Below are 17667 nucleotides of genomic sequence, written 5' to 3' on the forward strand. Positions count from 1 at the left end.
CTTTCCTCAAGGGCACTGTAAATCTAGAACAAAAAACGATACCTTCCTTCTCGTCAGAGACAATCTGATGTCATCACTGATCCCTGGAACGGGAATAAAGAACAGATATGAACAGGGAAAACACAGCGTTTTCGGTCAAAGCAGGTTATTTTTCCTCTCTTTTTATTTTCGGCTAAAATGGCTTTGGATTATGTTATTATATTATGTTGCTCAATACTTGCTCTTTATCATGCCTCCTCAGAGACTTTTTGAAAGGTTTGATGGTGTTCAAGGAATCTGGTTCAGTATGAAAGCGCCTACGGTTCCTTGGCACACTGCGACGTCCGATACCATTGAGCCAATTTGGTGTGCTCGCTGGGCTGAGACGGCCGCTTGTGGAAACATGGAGAGAAGTCAAGCTAATGAGTCAAAGGGGGCAATAGCAGGACATGGATTCCAGTGGCTTTTGGTCAAACGGTAAATGATGACAACAAACCTGTCAGACCGCCGAGGTTGTCGACGCATGTCTCACACAGTACATGTCATGGATCTGACGATACGAACTCATTTTACATTGCTTCCAATGTATCTGGTGAAGGCTGTTCCCAGGAAATGTTAGCATTCTCGCTACTCCCACAGTGAGGACATTGAACTAAGGGTTTACTGTTGGCCAAACCTCCAGACGTCTGTTCATTGTCTTCCTTTTGTTACAAGTCATGTGAAAGGCATGAATTTGAAAGTGCATCGAGATGCTCCAGGGCCCTATTTTCCTTAGCTAATTACAGTATGTAGCATGTTATTGATTAACTAATACCTAGATAAACCCCACAAGGCTAACCGCTAATAAGGAGATCTGAGACTCAGCTGCTGCCTACACCGTAAAGGCAGTTCAACATACAAATGGAAGGCAAACAGCTGCAGATTGTGAGTTTGCTGAATAGCAATTGCCTTAACTGTATTTTGAATCAACCTCTAGGCCATTTTGTTGTGCAAATGCAAAATCCCATTGCAGCTGGTACATTGAATCAGCCTCAATGTTGGCTGGCAAACTGATGAGTAATTCCTATTGGAATCCAGCCGGACTGAAGATACCTAATTATTGGAACTTTTAATCAAACTCCACAACTGTCTTTGACAATGAAAGAGAAGATTATTTTTGTATTTGTTTAAAACAATTCTATAAAGACTAAGTGTTTTCAGGCCATTGAAGGCTTTATTAGAAAGAGAGAAGGGAATGATGGAGAGGAGTTCATGCTGAAAGAGCCTTGGGTGGGACAACCCATGCTGCAGATCCACATTGGACCACTCTACGCCACTGAGGATTGACTATTGAGACTCCCTAAATCATATCAACTGGAAAAGCCACCTTAGTAACAGGTGAAAATGTCCAAAAGCTGAATGACTGAAATTGTCTAGAAAAACATGCTGTGTTTGTGTAATGTTGGATGAATTAGCTATTTAACTGACATGTTGTCATGCCACCTCTGGTCTCTTGGATGTCTCATCCATACGGAGGGCAGCTCGCCCTCCCTGGTCCACCCCCTCTCAGCCGAGTCCAAACTGTTCTTTGTCTGGGCTTTCCAATGGTGGAATTTGTTTCTGCTTGAAACTAGGACAGCGGAGTATCTGCTAAAAAATGAACACTGCTGCCTTTAATGAACTAATGTTTGCATTTTCCTTTTTCAAGAACTGTGCTGATGGCTACTTCTCTGAGGAAATATTACTTACTATGACTGAGTTGTGTGGTTGTCTCACCTAGCTGTCTTAAGCTGACCTAACTGACTTTATGTTGCTCTGGATAAGCAACTCAAATGTAAAGTGAGCGCCCTGTTTTTGACCAGCGCCAGGTCAAAGGTAGTGTACCATACACAGCTGAAGTCTGTACTACTTTGGGATGCCATTTGTGATGTGCCCTAAGTTTCCCCCTCCATTTCCCGCCCCTAATCCTTGGTGCTGTCTCTGTATGTTGCACATTGTTTCTGGGTCAAGAATACACAAGGAGATTATTTTAAATCCACTCTATGCATTATGTATCACCAAGCCTACTCACTGGAGTTATTGGAAGAAAAAACACACAAGTCCTAACACAAACCAAACATCCTTACATGCACAGGCACACACACACACATACACGTGGACAGACACGCACGCACACACACTGTTTATGTTATTGATCTCCATCAGTTACTCTGGAGAACAGGTTGTCCAGATGTAGAGTGATGCAGCTAGCCTAGCGTCTCAGCTGGAGCAACGTGATGTTCACATGATAAACATGCTGGGGGGTGGGGTGGGGGGGGTCTGGGGGGGGTCTGGGGTTTGGTCCTCCTGGGGCCCCATGTGGAAACAGAGCCCGAGAGAGACTATAATGGACCCTATTGTTCAAGCAATCAAGCAGCTGGAAGCACCCTTTTACTCAAACAAATGGCATTGTTTTCTATGACAGTAAGCATGAGTGTTTAGGCTGGCCTCTTCCGGAATTCTCCGAGTCACTTAATGGAAAGAGCCCGTGTATCCCTCAGTCTGTTCTACTGAATTAGTTTTTCATAAATGTTTTTATATTGGTTTTTTTGTGTTGTGACATTTTATTCTCATCTGGGCTAATGAGGCTTTGATGGGGGGCTGCAGGAGCGACGTGTATCGCTGTTTGTTCGTCAGTCTGTGAGAGCAAGCGGGTCTCAAACTGTAATATCAGGCTTGGCCGCACCCTATAACTCTGGAGGTTCAGCATGAATCAGAGCATTACAGAAAGAAATCAAACCATTTCATCTTGGGGACCAAACATTGTAAATACTCAAACACACACACACACACACACTGTTCTATATTGCCGGGTAAATGAATATCATTTCTTATTTCCCTCCGTCTAAGATAGGACGTCGTATTTACAGATTGGTTGTGTACGGTCAGTGTCTTGCTTCACTCTGTTTTTGTTACAGCTATAATGTAACTTCACATATGCTATTATAGTGTCTGCTGGTCATGTCTGACAGCGCTGTAGCCATTCTGGTGTGCTAATGACTTACATTTCTAGTGCTGTTAGCGTGATTGTAGTGGCTTTCCAAAATGGCACCCTGTGTCTCATGAAGTGCACTACTTTTGAGGGCTCCAGTCAAAAGGAGTGCACTGTCAAGGGGATAGGGTGTCGTTTGGAACACGGACCCTCTAACTGATCCTTTCTAAAGTGAGACTCCTCTGTTGTAGGATCACACTGAACGGGATGAAGGTGTCTCGACCTGATGTCCGCATCGGCCGCTACAGGATGATCAAACACGAGAGAGACAAGCACAATGAACCCAACCCACAGAGGTTTGCCTTTGATTTGATTAGATTTTTTTTGTTGTTGCTTTTTCCTCCTTTGAAATCTTGTTCCCAGACACTTCCACCCAAATGCACAGCCGGAGTCGGAGGTGGCCTTTGTTAGTCAATAGGAAGATCAATTAAGAAACTGCCGTTTAGTCATTGGCCCAGTCGGATGAATCTACCGACCTATCAACTCCCACAACATGCTCCCTCTTCATTTGGACTCCTGGGTTGGTGTTCTGAATGAGCGCTGGTTCTGGCTTAGTTTAGCAATTTTACATTGTGTTTAGTTGACGCCCTTATCCAGAGCGTTAGTAGTCAGTGCCCAAATGTCTGACCAGGTCCCTCGTTGGAATCGAACGCGCCGTGCTGTTCTGAGTGAGCTACATGGGACCCCCGGTCATGTTTTCGATGGATTCGGCAGGAAAATAACACCTCCCAACACCCCTCGTAGAAAATGGATTATCATTGTTTCGTCCCTGCTAAGAGGGCTCTTTCATGCATGAGTGGCCGACCCATCAATTACTCTAAAAAGAGCGGATCGATAGCTACACAACTGTACGTGGCGCGGTTAGCGGTGATTGTTGCCAAAGCCTAGAACCCTGCGGAGCTGAACTGAAATTTGCAAAACAGTTATTGCATTGTATGAGTGCGTTCACTCTAGAAGTTATACAGACTTGCATTGATCACGTTCGAGCCCCTTATCGGCTCTTACCGTGAAGGAGAGGGGGAAGAAACGCCACGGGGCAGCCATTTAATCCTCTGCTCTTGCTTCCTATTCGTTTTCCATGAGCTCCCTCTCCCTGTGACTCCCAGTGGGTGAAGATGAAAAAGTCGCGGAAAAAACAACAGTCATCCTGATGAACACCTCCGACGGCACTAATAATGAACCGGCGCGGAGCACTCGCATAGCTAGCTCGAGAGCATGACAAACTCATTTCTACCGGAGACGAGAGAATGGCTGAATGTAAATGAATTAGTTGTTGTTACCGCGCCTAATGAATTGAAACATGTTTATGTAAGAGAGGTTTGCTGTGCTGACAGAGGCCGTGGAAGCGTGCTGTTGTCTCGTTGGCTCTGGGCCGTGTGGCAGGTGGATGAGTTGATAGGTACTGATCCAAGCACTTAGCAGGAAGTCCCAATCAACACAAACGCTTCCCCAACCGCACCCTATTCCGTGAATAGTGGGCCATGTTTGACCGGGCCCCATACGTAGACACTGTCATGAAGCTAATAACATCACGAACACGAAGCAGCACGGGCGACAGATGTTCTTCCTCGTGCCATGTTATACAGGACATGCATGAACTACAAGGTGTTTGCCATGTTAAAGGGAACCTCTGACCTTATATGGGTCTAAGTAATTGCTTACGTAATTGACACCAGTGGTCGAGACAATAAGAGAGGGGTCAGTGTCGGTCACGATGGCTTCAGGTCAACGGACACCGCAGAGACTAAGTTGGAAGGATCTGTCTCTGACATTCTGTGTCTGGGTAGATAGATAGATTAACCACCCATATTGCTTGAGGTCCTGTGGAGAAATGCTGAGCAGGTCTTGCTGCTCGTTGTTTGACTGTGACAGCCACGACTGAGTCAAACGATGAGCTGAGACCTCAGTCACCAGATCTCAACCCAAATGAACACTTAAGGGAGACCCCGAAGAGATGCCTGAAACAGCGTTTTCCACCCGCCCTCATCGAAACAGCGAAATATGCAACTTCTTATGGAGGAATAGTGTTGCATCACAGAGTTTCAGAAACGTGTTGGATCTGTGCAAATTAAGGACCGCTTTGAAGCTGTTCTGGATGGACAGAAAGACAACCAGATGGAGGAATAGATGTCCCTTCATCCACAAACTGGCATTTTCAACACAAATCTCTCTTTATCATCCAGCCGGACTTGATTTTGATCAATCAGATTTGGTTTTAAGGAAAGGTGTCATGGACACAATTTATTTGGGGCCAATAAATTATTCATAAATGTCTTGGAAGAGGAATGAGAGGCAGAGTAAGCCCCATTAGGGATATATCCTCACGTTTTTTTTTGTCTCATTAAAATGCTTTGGGGAAGATTTAAAGTGTTTTGATTTGTAAGATAAAAGATTTAGGTTTTCAAATGGAAAATGGAAAGCAGAAAGGCCTTGAAAGTGTATGGGCTTTTAAAGTCAGAGATTTTAGAGAAAGCACTGCTCGACATTCTGACAGCATATTGACTAACCTGGTGCCATGACGTCTCTCCAGACTCAACATGTAGTGGAGGAGTTCTGATCGTTATAGTTAGAGCCTTTAGCGCAGTTTCGGTGTAGTTTGGAGTTCTCCGAAGTTAAAAAATAATAATATTCAGTCCATTCACCTGATGCTCATGATGTGTGTCGCTTATAGATGAAAACTGCATGAGAAGAGACAACAGTTCCAAGTCACGGTCTGAAAAGCCCATGATATTTCCCGAAGTGATTACGTAGTACCTGTCATCCCATGAAAAGGCATTATGACTCAGAATTGGTTCTCGGGTCAACAAATAAGCCTGGTTCATGATAATTATGCAGGTTCTGTTGCAAACCCAATCTCTCCAACCAGATATTCCCGGGCCTCCTTCAGCCTATCCAGGAGAGAGTGCTTCTTATCGCAGGCTGCGGCGGCCACTGTTTACCAAAGCGGATGTTTTTGTTGATTAATGTTGACCACCGCTACAGCTCTGTTAGTGCCACCGGCCACGCTCCGTTTGGTCAGTCGGAGGTGTGTGATGTGATTCAGGAATGGTAATGAGACATTAAGCTTGCCTAAAGAAGAAAGGATACCATTCATCACCAAGTCTGAAAGATTAGTTAGCACAGCCACACACTGGAGCTCCTGCATATTAACTCAACGGATGCAAGACCCACTCCTTCCCACGAAGTGGCGGCGTCATCATTAAACCTCCATTCATGAATCATCATCTCACGTTAACACATGGGTTCAATGGCTTTTCATTTCGGATGATTTGAAAGTATTTGGTTTCTCTGGGAGTTGGGCATTTCACATGGCATTATTGTTTTGAAGTGATTTGCGAGATTACCTCTGAACTTCCCAACGCAGGCTTTATGGTGAGATCTCTGAGTGACTGTGACTAAGGACAGTAGTAGTGCACAGACAGACTATTGCCTTTAATCTTCTCAATAGATTTATAGATAAATCTTTCCCTTCCCCCCATCATTTAAAGGGCTCGTAGCCTGAAAGTAATTTCGCTTTAATTTAGATTCTTGACTAGATTTGTGTGTATGTTCGGTGACGGCAACTGCTGTTGGGTTCTCCGTGGGTTGACCTGCAGTGTGTCTTAGTGGGTTTATGTACAAGCAAATAAAAGACATCTTGTTTGAGTTGTTCCCTGGTCTTTTAAGATTGGATTTGCACTGCTGGCGCTCTCTGCCTGCACACAGCTGCCCAAGCAGTTTATGTAGTCGGAATCCCTGTCTGATTCCCTGCCTATTCTCGAACAGTAAAAGTAAATCTCGGGAAACCACGGGGCATTGCAGCCTTAGCATTTGATGATGGATGATTCCTTTTTCCCGGGTGTTATAGTATATGCCCATAGCGCCACCTGTTGGCTGAAATGTGAATAAAAGGAAACCCGGAAAACAACATTTGCCTTAATTGTAGAAGTTTAAAGCATGCAAAACATACAATGAAATGATTGTTGACAGTGACCGTGGTAACCGTTTGACAGTGCTGACACGTTTCTTCCCGTCTCCAGGTTCAACAAGATCCAAAACACCAAGAACACCATGAAGAGGGACGGCATCAGCACATTGACATACCGGGTGGTCCACTTCAAGAAGTACCCCCTCTACACTAACATTTCCGTGGAGATCGGCAAGCCCCCGCCCCGGCCATTCAGGGGTTAAACAGATTGGTTGAGGGGAGATAATTGGGGGCAGATCCATAATTGCACAGAAGACAGCCTCCATATCCGCCTCCCTCAGCCTGACCCAATCCCGGACAACCCCCGCCCCCCCCCTTCGGCCCAGACCCCGCCCCGCCGACAGCTCAGCAGTTGCAGCGAGCCACTAAGGCGGCTGGGATTCTGACTGACTAGCTGTCGTGGAGGGGGCGGGGTGGGGGTTGAGGGGTTATGCTGTGTCTGTGCCCTAACAACACAAAGCAACAGGGTTCAAGAGGAGACACGTCAGGCTTGATGGTTGACACGTCCGGGGTTGGGCCTGGGGTCCGGAGGTACTGCAGCGGAACTGAGAACGGCCCGGTTCTCTCGGATGATCCATCAGCCCCGATCTCTCTGAGAATCCATCAGCCCTATGTCTCTGAGAATCCATCAGCCCTGATCTCTCTGAGAATCTTTCTGTCAACAGGACGTACTGTATGGGCGCAAAATGAATGTGTATTGTCTTTGCTTGCATCCAATGCAGGCGCTCCCGCCCACCTCCCATGTCTCTGACACTGAGAAACTGCGATAGAGGAGAGCAACAAAGTGCACCGACTCCAGTTTGTCTTGGGGGGGGGTTCTTTTTTTTTTTTAAAGACATAGAATTGTCACTCTCTGCAGATGGAAACAAGGTTGAGAGACATCCAGCCAGTATAGACCCACCCACTAGTGGAAGGACCTGACTATCCAAGGGACCGTTTCTGACCTTTCTGTGGAGACAAGAGGCACAGTAGATGGAACAGAAGATGACATTCCAGCACGTTCTGATGGGTGATGGCCAGAGACTTGCTTGTTGATGTGTCTTGCTCACAGAGAAGGTTTGGGTAGATGGACACGTAAACCTCTGCTGTATGACAATGGAGCCCTGACAGTTTTAGAATAGGCTCGTCTCTGTTTCGAAACAAGACTTTTTGCTCAATTTTTTTCCTTTTCTTAAAATGCCATCCACATTTTGGGAGAAAAAAATATATATTAGGCATTGATATGCTAGTGGTGGAAATTGAGAATATTGTTGATAAGGAGAGTCTAGTATGGTGAATATTTGCATTGTAGCATTCATTCCATCCAAGGCCGAAGCACACTGCACTGAGGTGATAAGAACAGAACTGAAGTTGGTTATTTCTTCAGGTTGAATGATTCCCCTTTGAATATATAGCCCACAAATAGTGAGAAAATATCAAATATAATTTAACTATTAACACCACCAGTGTATGAAAGCCTTTTAATGTCTTAAGTAAGTTAGCATTTTTCTTCTTTCACTTTTTTCTCCTTTCTTTTTTTGTACTGCCTAAACACCAAATGGATGCCTTCAGAATTTGTAGGGGCAATGATAAGGAATGCTGCATTCTGGGATTTTTTTATTGACATTCCTGTTGTGTGTAGTGACGTGAACATCTCTTTTGTACTACCAACGGTTTTCTGGGCTAGGCTTGAGACAGTGAGTATTTAGAGATGCCCGGAGCAACCTTTTAACCCTCTGTTTATTTTAAGAGCCTTTTAATATTTGAGTGCATTTCCCTTTTTTTCCCCTGACAACACCCTCCACTGCTTTTTATTTCTCTTCCTGCTTCAGCTGTCTTCTCTCGTGTGTATGTGTGTATGTATGTGTGCGTGTGTGTGTGTACTGTATGAACGAAACACACAACGTGTTTCTGTACTCTGCCATCTGATGAATACACAGACAGCTGTGTTTCAAGCACACTGATCCTCCATAGAAATATCAGGAGGACTTCAACAATCATCTTTCATTCTGCTGCCTTTTCATTTTGAGTGCATTACTGGTTTTGACTTGCTGTGCCCTTGGAAAGTAAATACTCTTCTCCCTGTTCTACGTTGGAGACCAATGGACTTTTACACTACTGTATTTTGTGTGCCGTTGCCTCTGTCAAATGGGTGCAATATACAGTGCTATGACTGTGCCCCGCAAGATTTTGTTCATGGAGTTTTTCTTTTTATATTCTTGCCTATGGTTCCGGCACCGTATGATTCATCAGGCTGACAAGCTTCTGCTTTTATGTTCTATGTTGAGGAAATAATGCTCCAAAAAGGCTAAATATATTAGTTGGCCTGTGGTAAGGAGCTTTTCTATCTAGCTTGTATTATCATTGCCTAAAATCTGTTTAGGAGGACGAGGTCAATACGGATGGCGTAGCACACAACCCTAAAACACACCCGTTTGATTCACCGCTTTCATTAAATGAAATTCTCTTTCCACTTTTATGGGTGGTATTTTCCAAGTGGTGGTCAAATGTGCTGTTTATATCGAGAGCCTGGGCTTTTTTATTTTAATCATAGTTAAATCAGTCAATGATGGCGCTGTACAGTCGATGGGTGCTTGGTTAACTGCAAGGTAGACCACGGGATTGGTTAACTGCAAGGTAGACCACGGGATTGGTTAACTGCAAGGTAGACCACGGGATACGATTTCTGTACATATCCGACTTGTAGATTCAGCCGACAACTAGTCATCGTGTGTGGCAGGTGCATGAACAGACATTTGTGTAGTGAACAGGGGAACTAGTCCAACGGCCCTCTGCCCATGAGGACGTCTCCAAGATCAACCCGACTTTGTCTGTCTAGTCGGGAATCCTGTTGGTGTGTCCATAATGATATCCTGTTTGGCCTGCTGGAGGTTTTGGAACCTGGTAACCCACGTATAGTCACACTGCTTCACGCTGCGGGTAGTAAGTAATACAGAATTGATATGATGCATATTGGCAGGGGGACCTTTTAGCACAAGCTGAGACAACCTGACTGCAAGTGTCCTCCTTTCACTACTGGTCAGCTACAAACCAATGAGAAACCACCGAGTTCTATAGGCCCTGATCCAAAGTTGTGCACTGCAGGCGATAGGGTGCCGTTTGGACCACAGGCCGTCCTCCTCGCAGTCGAGTATCGCCGTCTTCACTTTGGTCCTGGTAATGGATAATTGCGGGCAAATATATTTTTTTCCGTGTTCATTTTTACGAGGCAGCCCTTGAGGTGCCCCCCCTGCTGCCAGTGACCACCCTTTGGAGAACGTCTGAAGTTCTGTCTTCATCCTTCTCCTGTTGGCAGACACTTTGCACGGCTTACCCCTTCTCATACGTTTCAGCCTGATGCCCATTGAGCAATTTCTTGGCTCAATGTCAGAGCAGTCATTTAAAGGATATGGTGGATAACAGGAAGAGGAACATGATGGGATTAGGGCATTGGAGACAACATCACTACTGACTGCCTTGGGCCTTCAAGCCTGAGTGCATTTTTAAAGATTTACTGTATCTATCTAGGTTTTGTACATTGAATGTTGAAAATGTTATATCTTATATAGAATGCATAATGTCATATCAAACCCACTTTTTCTATACAATCAATAAATCCGCTGGTTAATGAGATACACCCCCGTGTGACTGGTTGGTTTTTCTTTTTCATTTGTGTTGTCAGCTGCATCCCAAATGTCAACATAGTCCAATATCGAGACCTACTTTCTAAGTACCATGTAAATCATAAGGTGCCATTGGGACGCGGTTGTCCTAGCAAAGGGGCTGATCATTGTTTTGTTTGTCCGCCTTTTCTTCCTACCACAGCATTCAAAGAAACCTGCAATACATTCTTATTCACCATCTCCAAGGGGAGTAATAAAAAGCAGAAAATGTGCTGAGAACAAAGAGAAAATGCTGTTGAAATAACTTCAGCTTTCAAAGACAAAGTGGAACTGGGAGGTCAGGACAAATCCATGGAAAATAAAACACAATTTCACAAATGACTGATTACAATGGTTGAGCCACTTCTGTTCCTCGAGCTAATTAGTATAAAAGTCCGATCAAGGTTGAGAAATAGCATCGCATTGTGATACAGCTCAGATTGATAGATTTTGATCCTGCTCTGCCTTGGATGGAGATTAGCAGCATCTCCTCAGGTTATGGTGGTGTGGAGCACATTTTGTGAATTGTTATCAATGATAAAAAATCTAACAGTGGTGTTGACAATCAGACGCTGAAATACAAAGATATTTATTTTAGTAAGTGTATAAACCCCGATCAGACATACAATTATGACCACCTGCCTAATATTGTGTAGGTCCCCCTTTTGCTACCGAAACAGCCCTGACCCGTCGAGGCATGGACTCCACTAGACCTCTGAAGGTGTGCTGTGGTATCTGGCACCTAGCCGTTAGCGGCAGATCCTTTAAGTCCTATAAGTTGCGAGGTGGGACCTACATGGATCTGACTTGTTTGTCCAGCACATCCCACAGATGCTTGATTGGATTGTGATCTGGGGGATTTGGAGAACAAGTCAACACCTTGAACTCGTTGTTGTGTTCCTCAAACCATTTCTGAACCATTTTTGCTTTGTGGCAGGGTACATTATCCTGCTGAAAGAGGCCAATGCCATCAGGGAATAACCTTGCCATGAAAGGGGCACATGGTACCCTTGCCCATGTTTCCTGCTTTTAACACATCAACTTTGAGGACAGAATGTTTACTTGCTGCCTAATATATCCCACCCACTGACAGGTGCCATGATAACAAGGTGTTATTCACTTCACCTGTCAGTGGTCATAATGTTATGGCTGATCGGTGTATTTATATACTGGCGACCCTTGGGAATTGAACCCAAAACCTTGCTATACCAGGTGATCTACATGGAATCTAGGTTGTGCTAGAAATATGTTCATATTGTCCCAGAGATAAATCTCTGCCATAACGTAGTTGACCAAAAAAAAATACATTGTTGAGGTGCGCGCTCTGTCCCCAGACTGTCAAAAATATGGATTTGGAGAAATCCGACATTGAACGGTTGGCATTCTACTGCTGAGCAGACATCGAGGAAGTGATAAACATCCTCACACACGACAATGGTGAAACAATGTACCAGACAGTTTAGTTTATAGACAAACAGAAACAATTTATTCTCACATCCTGTAAGTTTACATAAAAGAGGGAGTTAATGAAGGCATGGATAATAGGCAACATACATTTTCAATAACAGTGAGGAGACACCACATCAGGACAGTCGCCTGGAGAGGTGAAAGGACTCTTTCCACAAAAGACTTGGATGTTGGCATCATTTCTATCCATGCCAGCATGGAGCAATATGCTGCTTGCACACAAACACACACGCACGCACAAACAAACAAACACTCACACACAGAAGAACAGTGTCTCCGTTTTTCGGTCTGAGTCTGTCATATGCATTTGAACAAAACGTAATGTTGCAAATACTAGCTGTAGCTTTTGACCTTTTCTATATTTCATTAATTAACAGTATACCTCAGTTAATAATCCAACAGATTGCCAAAGAATCATTGTCAAATACACTAATAGACAATTGTAACTTCCTAAAGCTTAGGAAAAGTCCTATATCGACAGATTATTGCTAGTGTTGGGATACGTGTCTACGTCTCCTGCTTAATTCTTATGTAGGGTACACATAGAGGCAGAGTTCACACACAGCCACTTGGGTCAAACTGACCCTCCTTCAACTATTTCAGAAAACATTTTGAGAAATTGATGTCAAATTGATAGTTCACTACAAAATCAAAGTAAGCCACTTTAGTGATGTGTTGTCGGATCTCAGCAGCGCTTTAATATCAAAGTTAGAAACATGAGATGCCCCAATATCATCTGTACAAAACATCTAGCTATATGCCTCCATCCCCAATGCATTACGGAATATGAAACAGACCATGCCTTTTTAAGTAGGAGGCTTATTTTTTTAACTAGATGGCAGATGTTTTGGGACGTGAACTAATCTTGACATTGGACCACTTAAAAAACCCTTAAGACAAACTTTGATTTGATAGTGAACATGTCACTACACAAGTCCATTCATTTATAATACATGAACGTAAATATTGCAGTATAATCCCAAAGAAACAACTTCAGTCTATTTGGAAACGTTTTTTTTTTTACAAGGGAACACTAATCCATTAACATAGTAGCTCTAGTGGGATATCGTGTTGGTGCTACATGCTATATAGCACGTTAACAGCACAGGTACGTAGATGTTCGTTTGTGTTTTCCGTTCGTGTTGCTGTTGATAACTAAAACACCTTCAGGGTCACATGACGTTTCCACTAGGATCAGCCTCCCAGATCGGTGCCCGGTGGCAACTTCACCCTAAACCCGCGAACAGGACTTGTTCTACATGATTAGTTTTTCTTGCCAGGCTCTTCCGCGGTGCAGTTGCGTAGCCGGGCACAGGTGGCCAAGCGGTTACCCTCCCAGTAGCCGGCATCGCCAGAGTCATGACAACGACACTTGGTGCAGGAGTTCACCCACACCGCCTCCCCTCCGGGGATTACCTGGCTCCGAGTGGAATCCACATAGCAGTTGGGCCCTTTGGGAGAAGACACACACCTTCACCTTTCTGTTAAAGGAGCACTCGGGTCACATTATCACTCAGTCGAAACGGACACGCTCCTCCAAAAACACAGTGTTTAGACAAAAAGGGATCTCAGTGTCTAATAGTGACCTCGCCCTGACTCGGACACCCCCCCACCAATCGGAATGAGGTTCAGGTGGGCAACATGTTGTTTGGAAGGGGGATGCGCTGCTCTGCTTTAATCGGCTAGAATCGGTTGCCGCTATTATTTCTCATCTTTTTGACAATAAATAATAGTCCGATTTGTTTGCGAGGTAGGACTTTTCAGCTGGAAATACCATTTTGATGGATGGTCATGTGACTGGAGGGCCCTTTTAACTTGCCATTTTCTTTAGATGTTTTCTATTGGTCGTCTCTTTTCATGAGGAGAAATTGCTCTCGACCAGAGAGGGTATTGTTTATAATCAGAAGAAATCAACCACAGACAATAACTTACTTAACTCTGAAGTGCAGTAACTAAAAGAATATATATATATATATATATATATATACTCTAAATGACATTGCAGTAAAGTACACCTCCTATAATCAAACCAGGAATGCCTCCTCAAATGGCTATTTTCCAACTCAGTAAAGGTCCTTTTAAAAGCCACTGTGAGTCTCCGTTCAACACGAGAGAGAGGATCAGTCATTGTTAATGGTGCATGAAGCGGATTATTTCATGCTGATTTGGCTTTTTCTGCCCCCTCTACTACTTCTGCCATTTTGTTTGGATAAATAATCACCATCATATATTGTAGCTTGTGGTGCTGACAACAGTAATGTGACAAAACTAAAGGCATGCATCACACTAAGGGGTAAATTATGAAGAATTGATTTTGCACAGAGAATAAACAACAGAGGGACTCAGAACATCATCTTCCTGGCATTTAACCCTCTTATCTCCCTTTACATCAAATAGAATGGAACAAAATACCCATGTCAATAATCCATGGTAAATATTAAAGAGTTTCTTTCTAAAATACTATATCAATCCATTGTTCACGTGTGTTGTTTCCACTGGAATCATTGTTTATGGGTACCTTTATTTTTAATATTTTTAATATTTTTAATATTATGATATTTGGCAAAGTATTCCATTGTTTAGCTGGAATACAATGTTTGTATCCTGTACTGTACAATTGATTCTAATGGTTGTCCCACTTCGTTATCTTAAGATGATTGCATGGATGAACAGTATGTCGCTATAGTTGTAAACATCAGCTAAATTACCAACATTTGAAGTGCAAATGCTTTAAAAACTGTAAAAAGCGTTTAGGAGAGGCTCTCGTCCAAAACAATTAAGTTCCCTGAAATATGTGGCCACTTGTAAAGATGCAAAAGAAGACAACATCCGGATGCATTTTTGCTCGCTGTAATTCAGGAAATGGTCGTAGCTTGGCTTTCTACGACTGTTTATCTTACACAACGGCGGATCACCCATATCTACCTCTGCTGTTGTTCAAACGGAGGTCTCACGTTCGCAGGTTCCACGTCATGCAGAACCACGAGATGTAACTGGGGGGGTCACTTACCCTGGGGGCACTGTGGGCAGCACTTCCCTGTGGTGTAGACAGGGTTGACGCAGGGCGGGGGGGCACAGTCTGCCACCAGGCAGCGGGCGATGCCGTCACCGTCGCAGGTACACTGCTCACACTCACTGGGCTGCCATTCACACAGAACAGGACACCCAGCCTGTCAGGGATGGCAACTCAAAGGGCGCTATTTCAGATGCTAGGAGAAACATAGGCCTACCGGTATTCTTTAGGTCTGCCACTGACAGATACCACTGTAAAACAGTGGTGTTAGTTCCTGTACATTCAGACGGGGGTGGGGGGGGGGGGGCGAATTCCCCCGATCAGACTGTTCTACATGGGCTTTAGGTCTTACTTCGTGACAGCATGTGGGTCTACATGAGCTAGGAGCTTTAGTGTAGATGCTAGAAATATCCCATTTCCAGATGTATTTTGCATGCCACATTTATGATGCGCTTATAATATGTAATGTCTGCTTCATGGTAAAACGTTAAATATAAAGTGTTACCAGATGTTTTATCTGTCATGATGTTTACCACCAACTTCACATGAGCATGTAATACAGATGGTGGCTTAAATGAAGTGGAAGGACAAAACACTTTAAGGCTTTTGGCTAAATGTATCCAGTCTCCAAGAATGTTTCAGAGGGCCCTGATTATCCCCTAGAGGACCTCTCTTTAACTAGAGTAACCTCATCAAGAGGACAATGCCCCACAAGTAAATCTCACTACTTGTTTTTCTGTTGCCAGAGTCGTTTTATACTAATTCATTGACTGACAATGTATTAAAATACTGCTTGGCTCAGTCGGCTCTGCTTTCCGCCTTCCTTTGAATGCAAGGGAAACAAATCAGCGGGCTGAGTTCATTCTTCAAGGATGTTGAACTGTGGCTAATTATTCTACTGATTACAGCAACAAACAACAAAGCACTGTACGTAATCAATAGCACAGCAAGGCAATCAGGAGCAAGAAACAGGCTTAATTAGAAACAAACAGCAAACATGGCTGAAGAAGTCATTCAGTATGGATGAGAATTATGAAGGAGATCAAAACATTTACAATGCACCTCCAGAAGAAACTTAAAATCAAGTGGGTGATTTGTTCTCTCAAATTAAATTCGCACAGTCACGTTAAATAGACTATGTGCTCCAAGATGTAATATTAGACAGCGGCATACTGCCTCCGTGCGGCAATATCTCTGTTACACTCTCTGTCAGTAAAAGTCTTCATTAGCTATATTCGCGACATAATAGGTCTCCGTTGCTATATTAGTAGTTAAAGAACGAACCACAGGGTGGCGCAATTTAGTCATTTTCGAAAATGCATCATCTTGTAGGACTTGCGCCAGAAACAGTCAGAGATCTTTGGAAAAATAAATCAAATGTAGGGCCACTTCTCATTAGTTATTCTCTGTCATATTCTTATGTAGCTATAGAAACAAAGAAATAAAAACGTTACTTTTGAAAATACACAGCAACGAGCTTCCGGCCTTGTGGTGGGCCGCCAGCATTAAGGTGCAAATTGCACAATCAGAAATGCAAATCGTCTAATCAAAGATGCAAATCAAATCATAAGCAGCACTCAGATCATCCGCTGTTTGTACAACTTCACAGCCATCTGCGACAGTATGGATATATCATAGGAAGCCGGAGGACCCTATTAGCTTCTCAAGGTGCGTAATTGCGCACAACGACTATTTGGAGCGCCGACGTTATAGGGTAACAAAACGACCAGCGTGATATACATCAGACAACGCAACTGACCTGTGTAAATAACATCACAGAAATGTAATATTAATACATTCCAAGCACATCTCGTGCCAAGTAAAGGAAATCAATGTAGCCTACCTGGAAGTTTTGTCCCAGTTCGTAAACTTCTCCCCGGTACTCGCAGCCTATTTTCTCACATCTTGGGCAGCAGTCAGTGGGATAGTGGCTGACGTGGATGCAAGCGGCCGGCAAAGAAGTGCACTCCGTCCGTGCACAAGACGACCCCTCTGTGGTGCATTCACACTGCGTGCAGTGGTCGGAGTCTAGAAAGTACCATTCTCCCACATAGTAGACGCTGCCGTTCGCATCACAGGTGTTCTCTTGTCCCGCCACAGTGAAAGCTAGACCGAACGGGGCATATAAAAGAAGAGTCAATACAAAAGGCGTAATCCACATCGAATAACGTTCATTGGAAACCATTTTCATAATACTTCTTTCTCTCAAAAATACAAAAAACAAATAAGGTGTATGTTCCAATGTCCAGTATTAAAAGATTCAAAAATGTGCTTCAGTGTTTATACGATCATAGAGCCGTTTCTGACACATTGTTGCAGAACGAAAAATATTGTTTACGCCCAAATATCCAGCTATATTGTCTAGGCTTTGGCTTTTCTGAATGGCAACGTTCTCGACTACCCGGTCCGAGACATAAACTTGCAAGGAGAGGGAAAGTTATTACGCCCCTATCCGGGTTATGTTTCAATGTGCACGTGACTAGTCAGTGCTCAAACTCTGGTCCGTCCCATTGTCAAAGGTCTTTGGGCAATAATTAGTACTCTTTTGGTGAAATTACCATTTATAAATAACAAGGTTACGCTTGCTTGC

General features: G+C 43.7%; 2 protein-coding genes across 2 annotated transcripts in view; one reads left to right on the plus strand and one right to left on the minus strand.

The window, feature by feature from the left end:
- Window positions 1-10572, plus strand: part of b4galt2 (UDP-Gal:betaGlcNAc beta 1,4- galactosyltransferase, polypeptide 2) — an 87819-nt gene extending 77247 nt beyond the window's left edge. Inside the window, exons 6-7 of the mRNA XM_010891346.4 lie at window positions 3181-3285; window positions 7009-10572. Coding sequence (XP_010889648.1) covers window positions 3181-3285; window positions 7009-7159 — 256 coding nt within the window. The 3' untranslated portion in view covers window positions 7160-10572. The remainder of the gene's footprint in view (window positions 1-3180; window positions 3286-7008) is intronic.
- Window positions 10573-12045: 1473 nt separating this feature from the next.
- On the minus strand, window positions 12046-17493 carry zgc:113531 (VWC domain-containing protein). The gene is made up of 3 exons (XM_010891348.3): window positions 16921-17493; window positions 15075-15204; window positions 12046-13515 (listed from the first exon to the last, which is right to left on the minus strand). Exons 1-3 carry the CDS (start codon window positions 17266-17268, stop codon window positions 13328-13330), a joined length of 666 nt encoding a protein of 221 aa, XP_010889650.2. The 5' UTR covers window positions 17269-17493; the 3' UTR covers window positions 12046-13327.
- Window positions 17494-17667: the final 174 nt, after the last annotated feature.

Source organism: Esox lucius, chromosome 3 (genome assembly GCF_011004845.1).
Source record: "Esox lucius isolate fEsoLuc1 chromosome 3, fEsoLuc1.pri, whole genome shotgun sequence".
Lineage (NCBI taxonomy): Eukaryota > Metazoa > Chordata > Actinopteri > Esociformes > Esocidae > Esox > Esox lucius.

What these genes read in the sequence shown, in the direction of transcription:
- zgc:113531 (XM_010891348.3), bottom strand. Translation starts at nt 17,268, where the DNA reads ATGAAAATGGTTTCCAATGAACGTTATTCGATGTGGATTACGCCTTTT. An exon ending in AACTGGGACAAAACTTCCAG is followed by an intron (nt 15,205 to 16,920) that starts GTAGGCTACATT and finishes TGTGAATGGCAG; the next exon opens with CCCAGTGAGTGTGAGCAGTG. An exon ending in CTGCCCACAGTGCCCCCAGG is followed by an intron (nt 13,516 to 15,074) that starts GTAAGTGACCCC and finishes CTTCTCCCAAAG; the next exon opens with GGCCCAACTGCTATGTGGAT.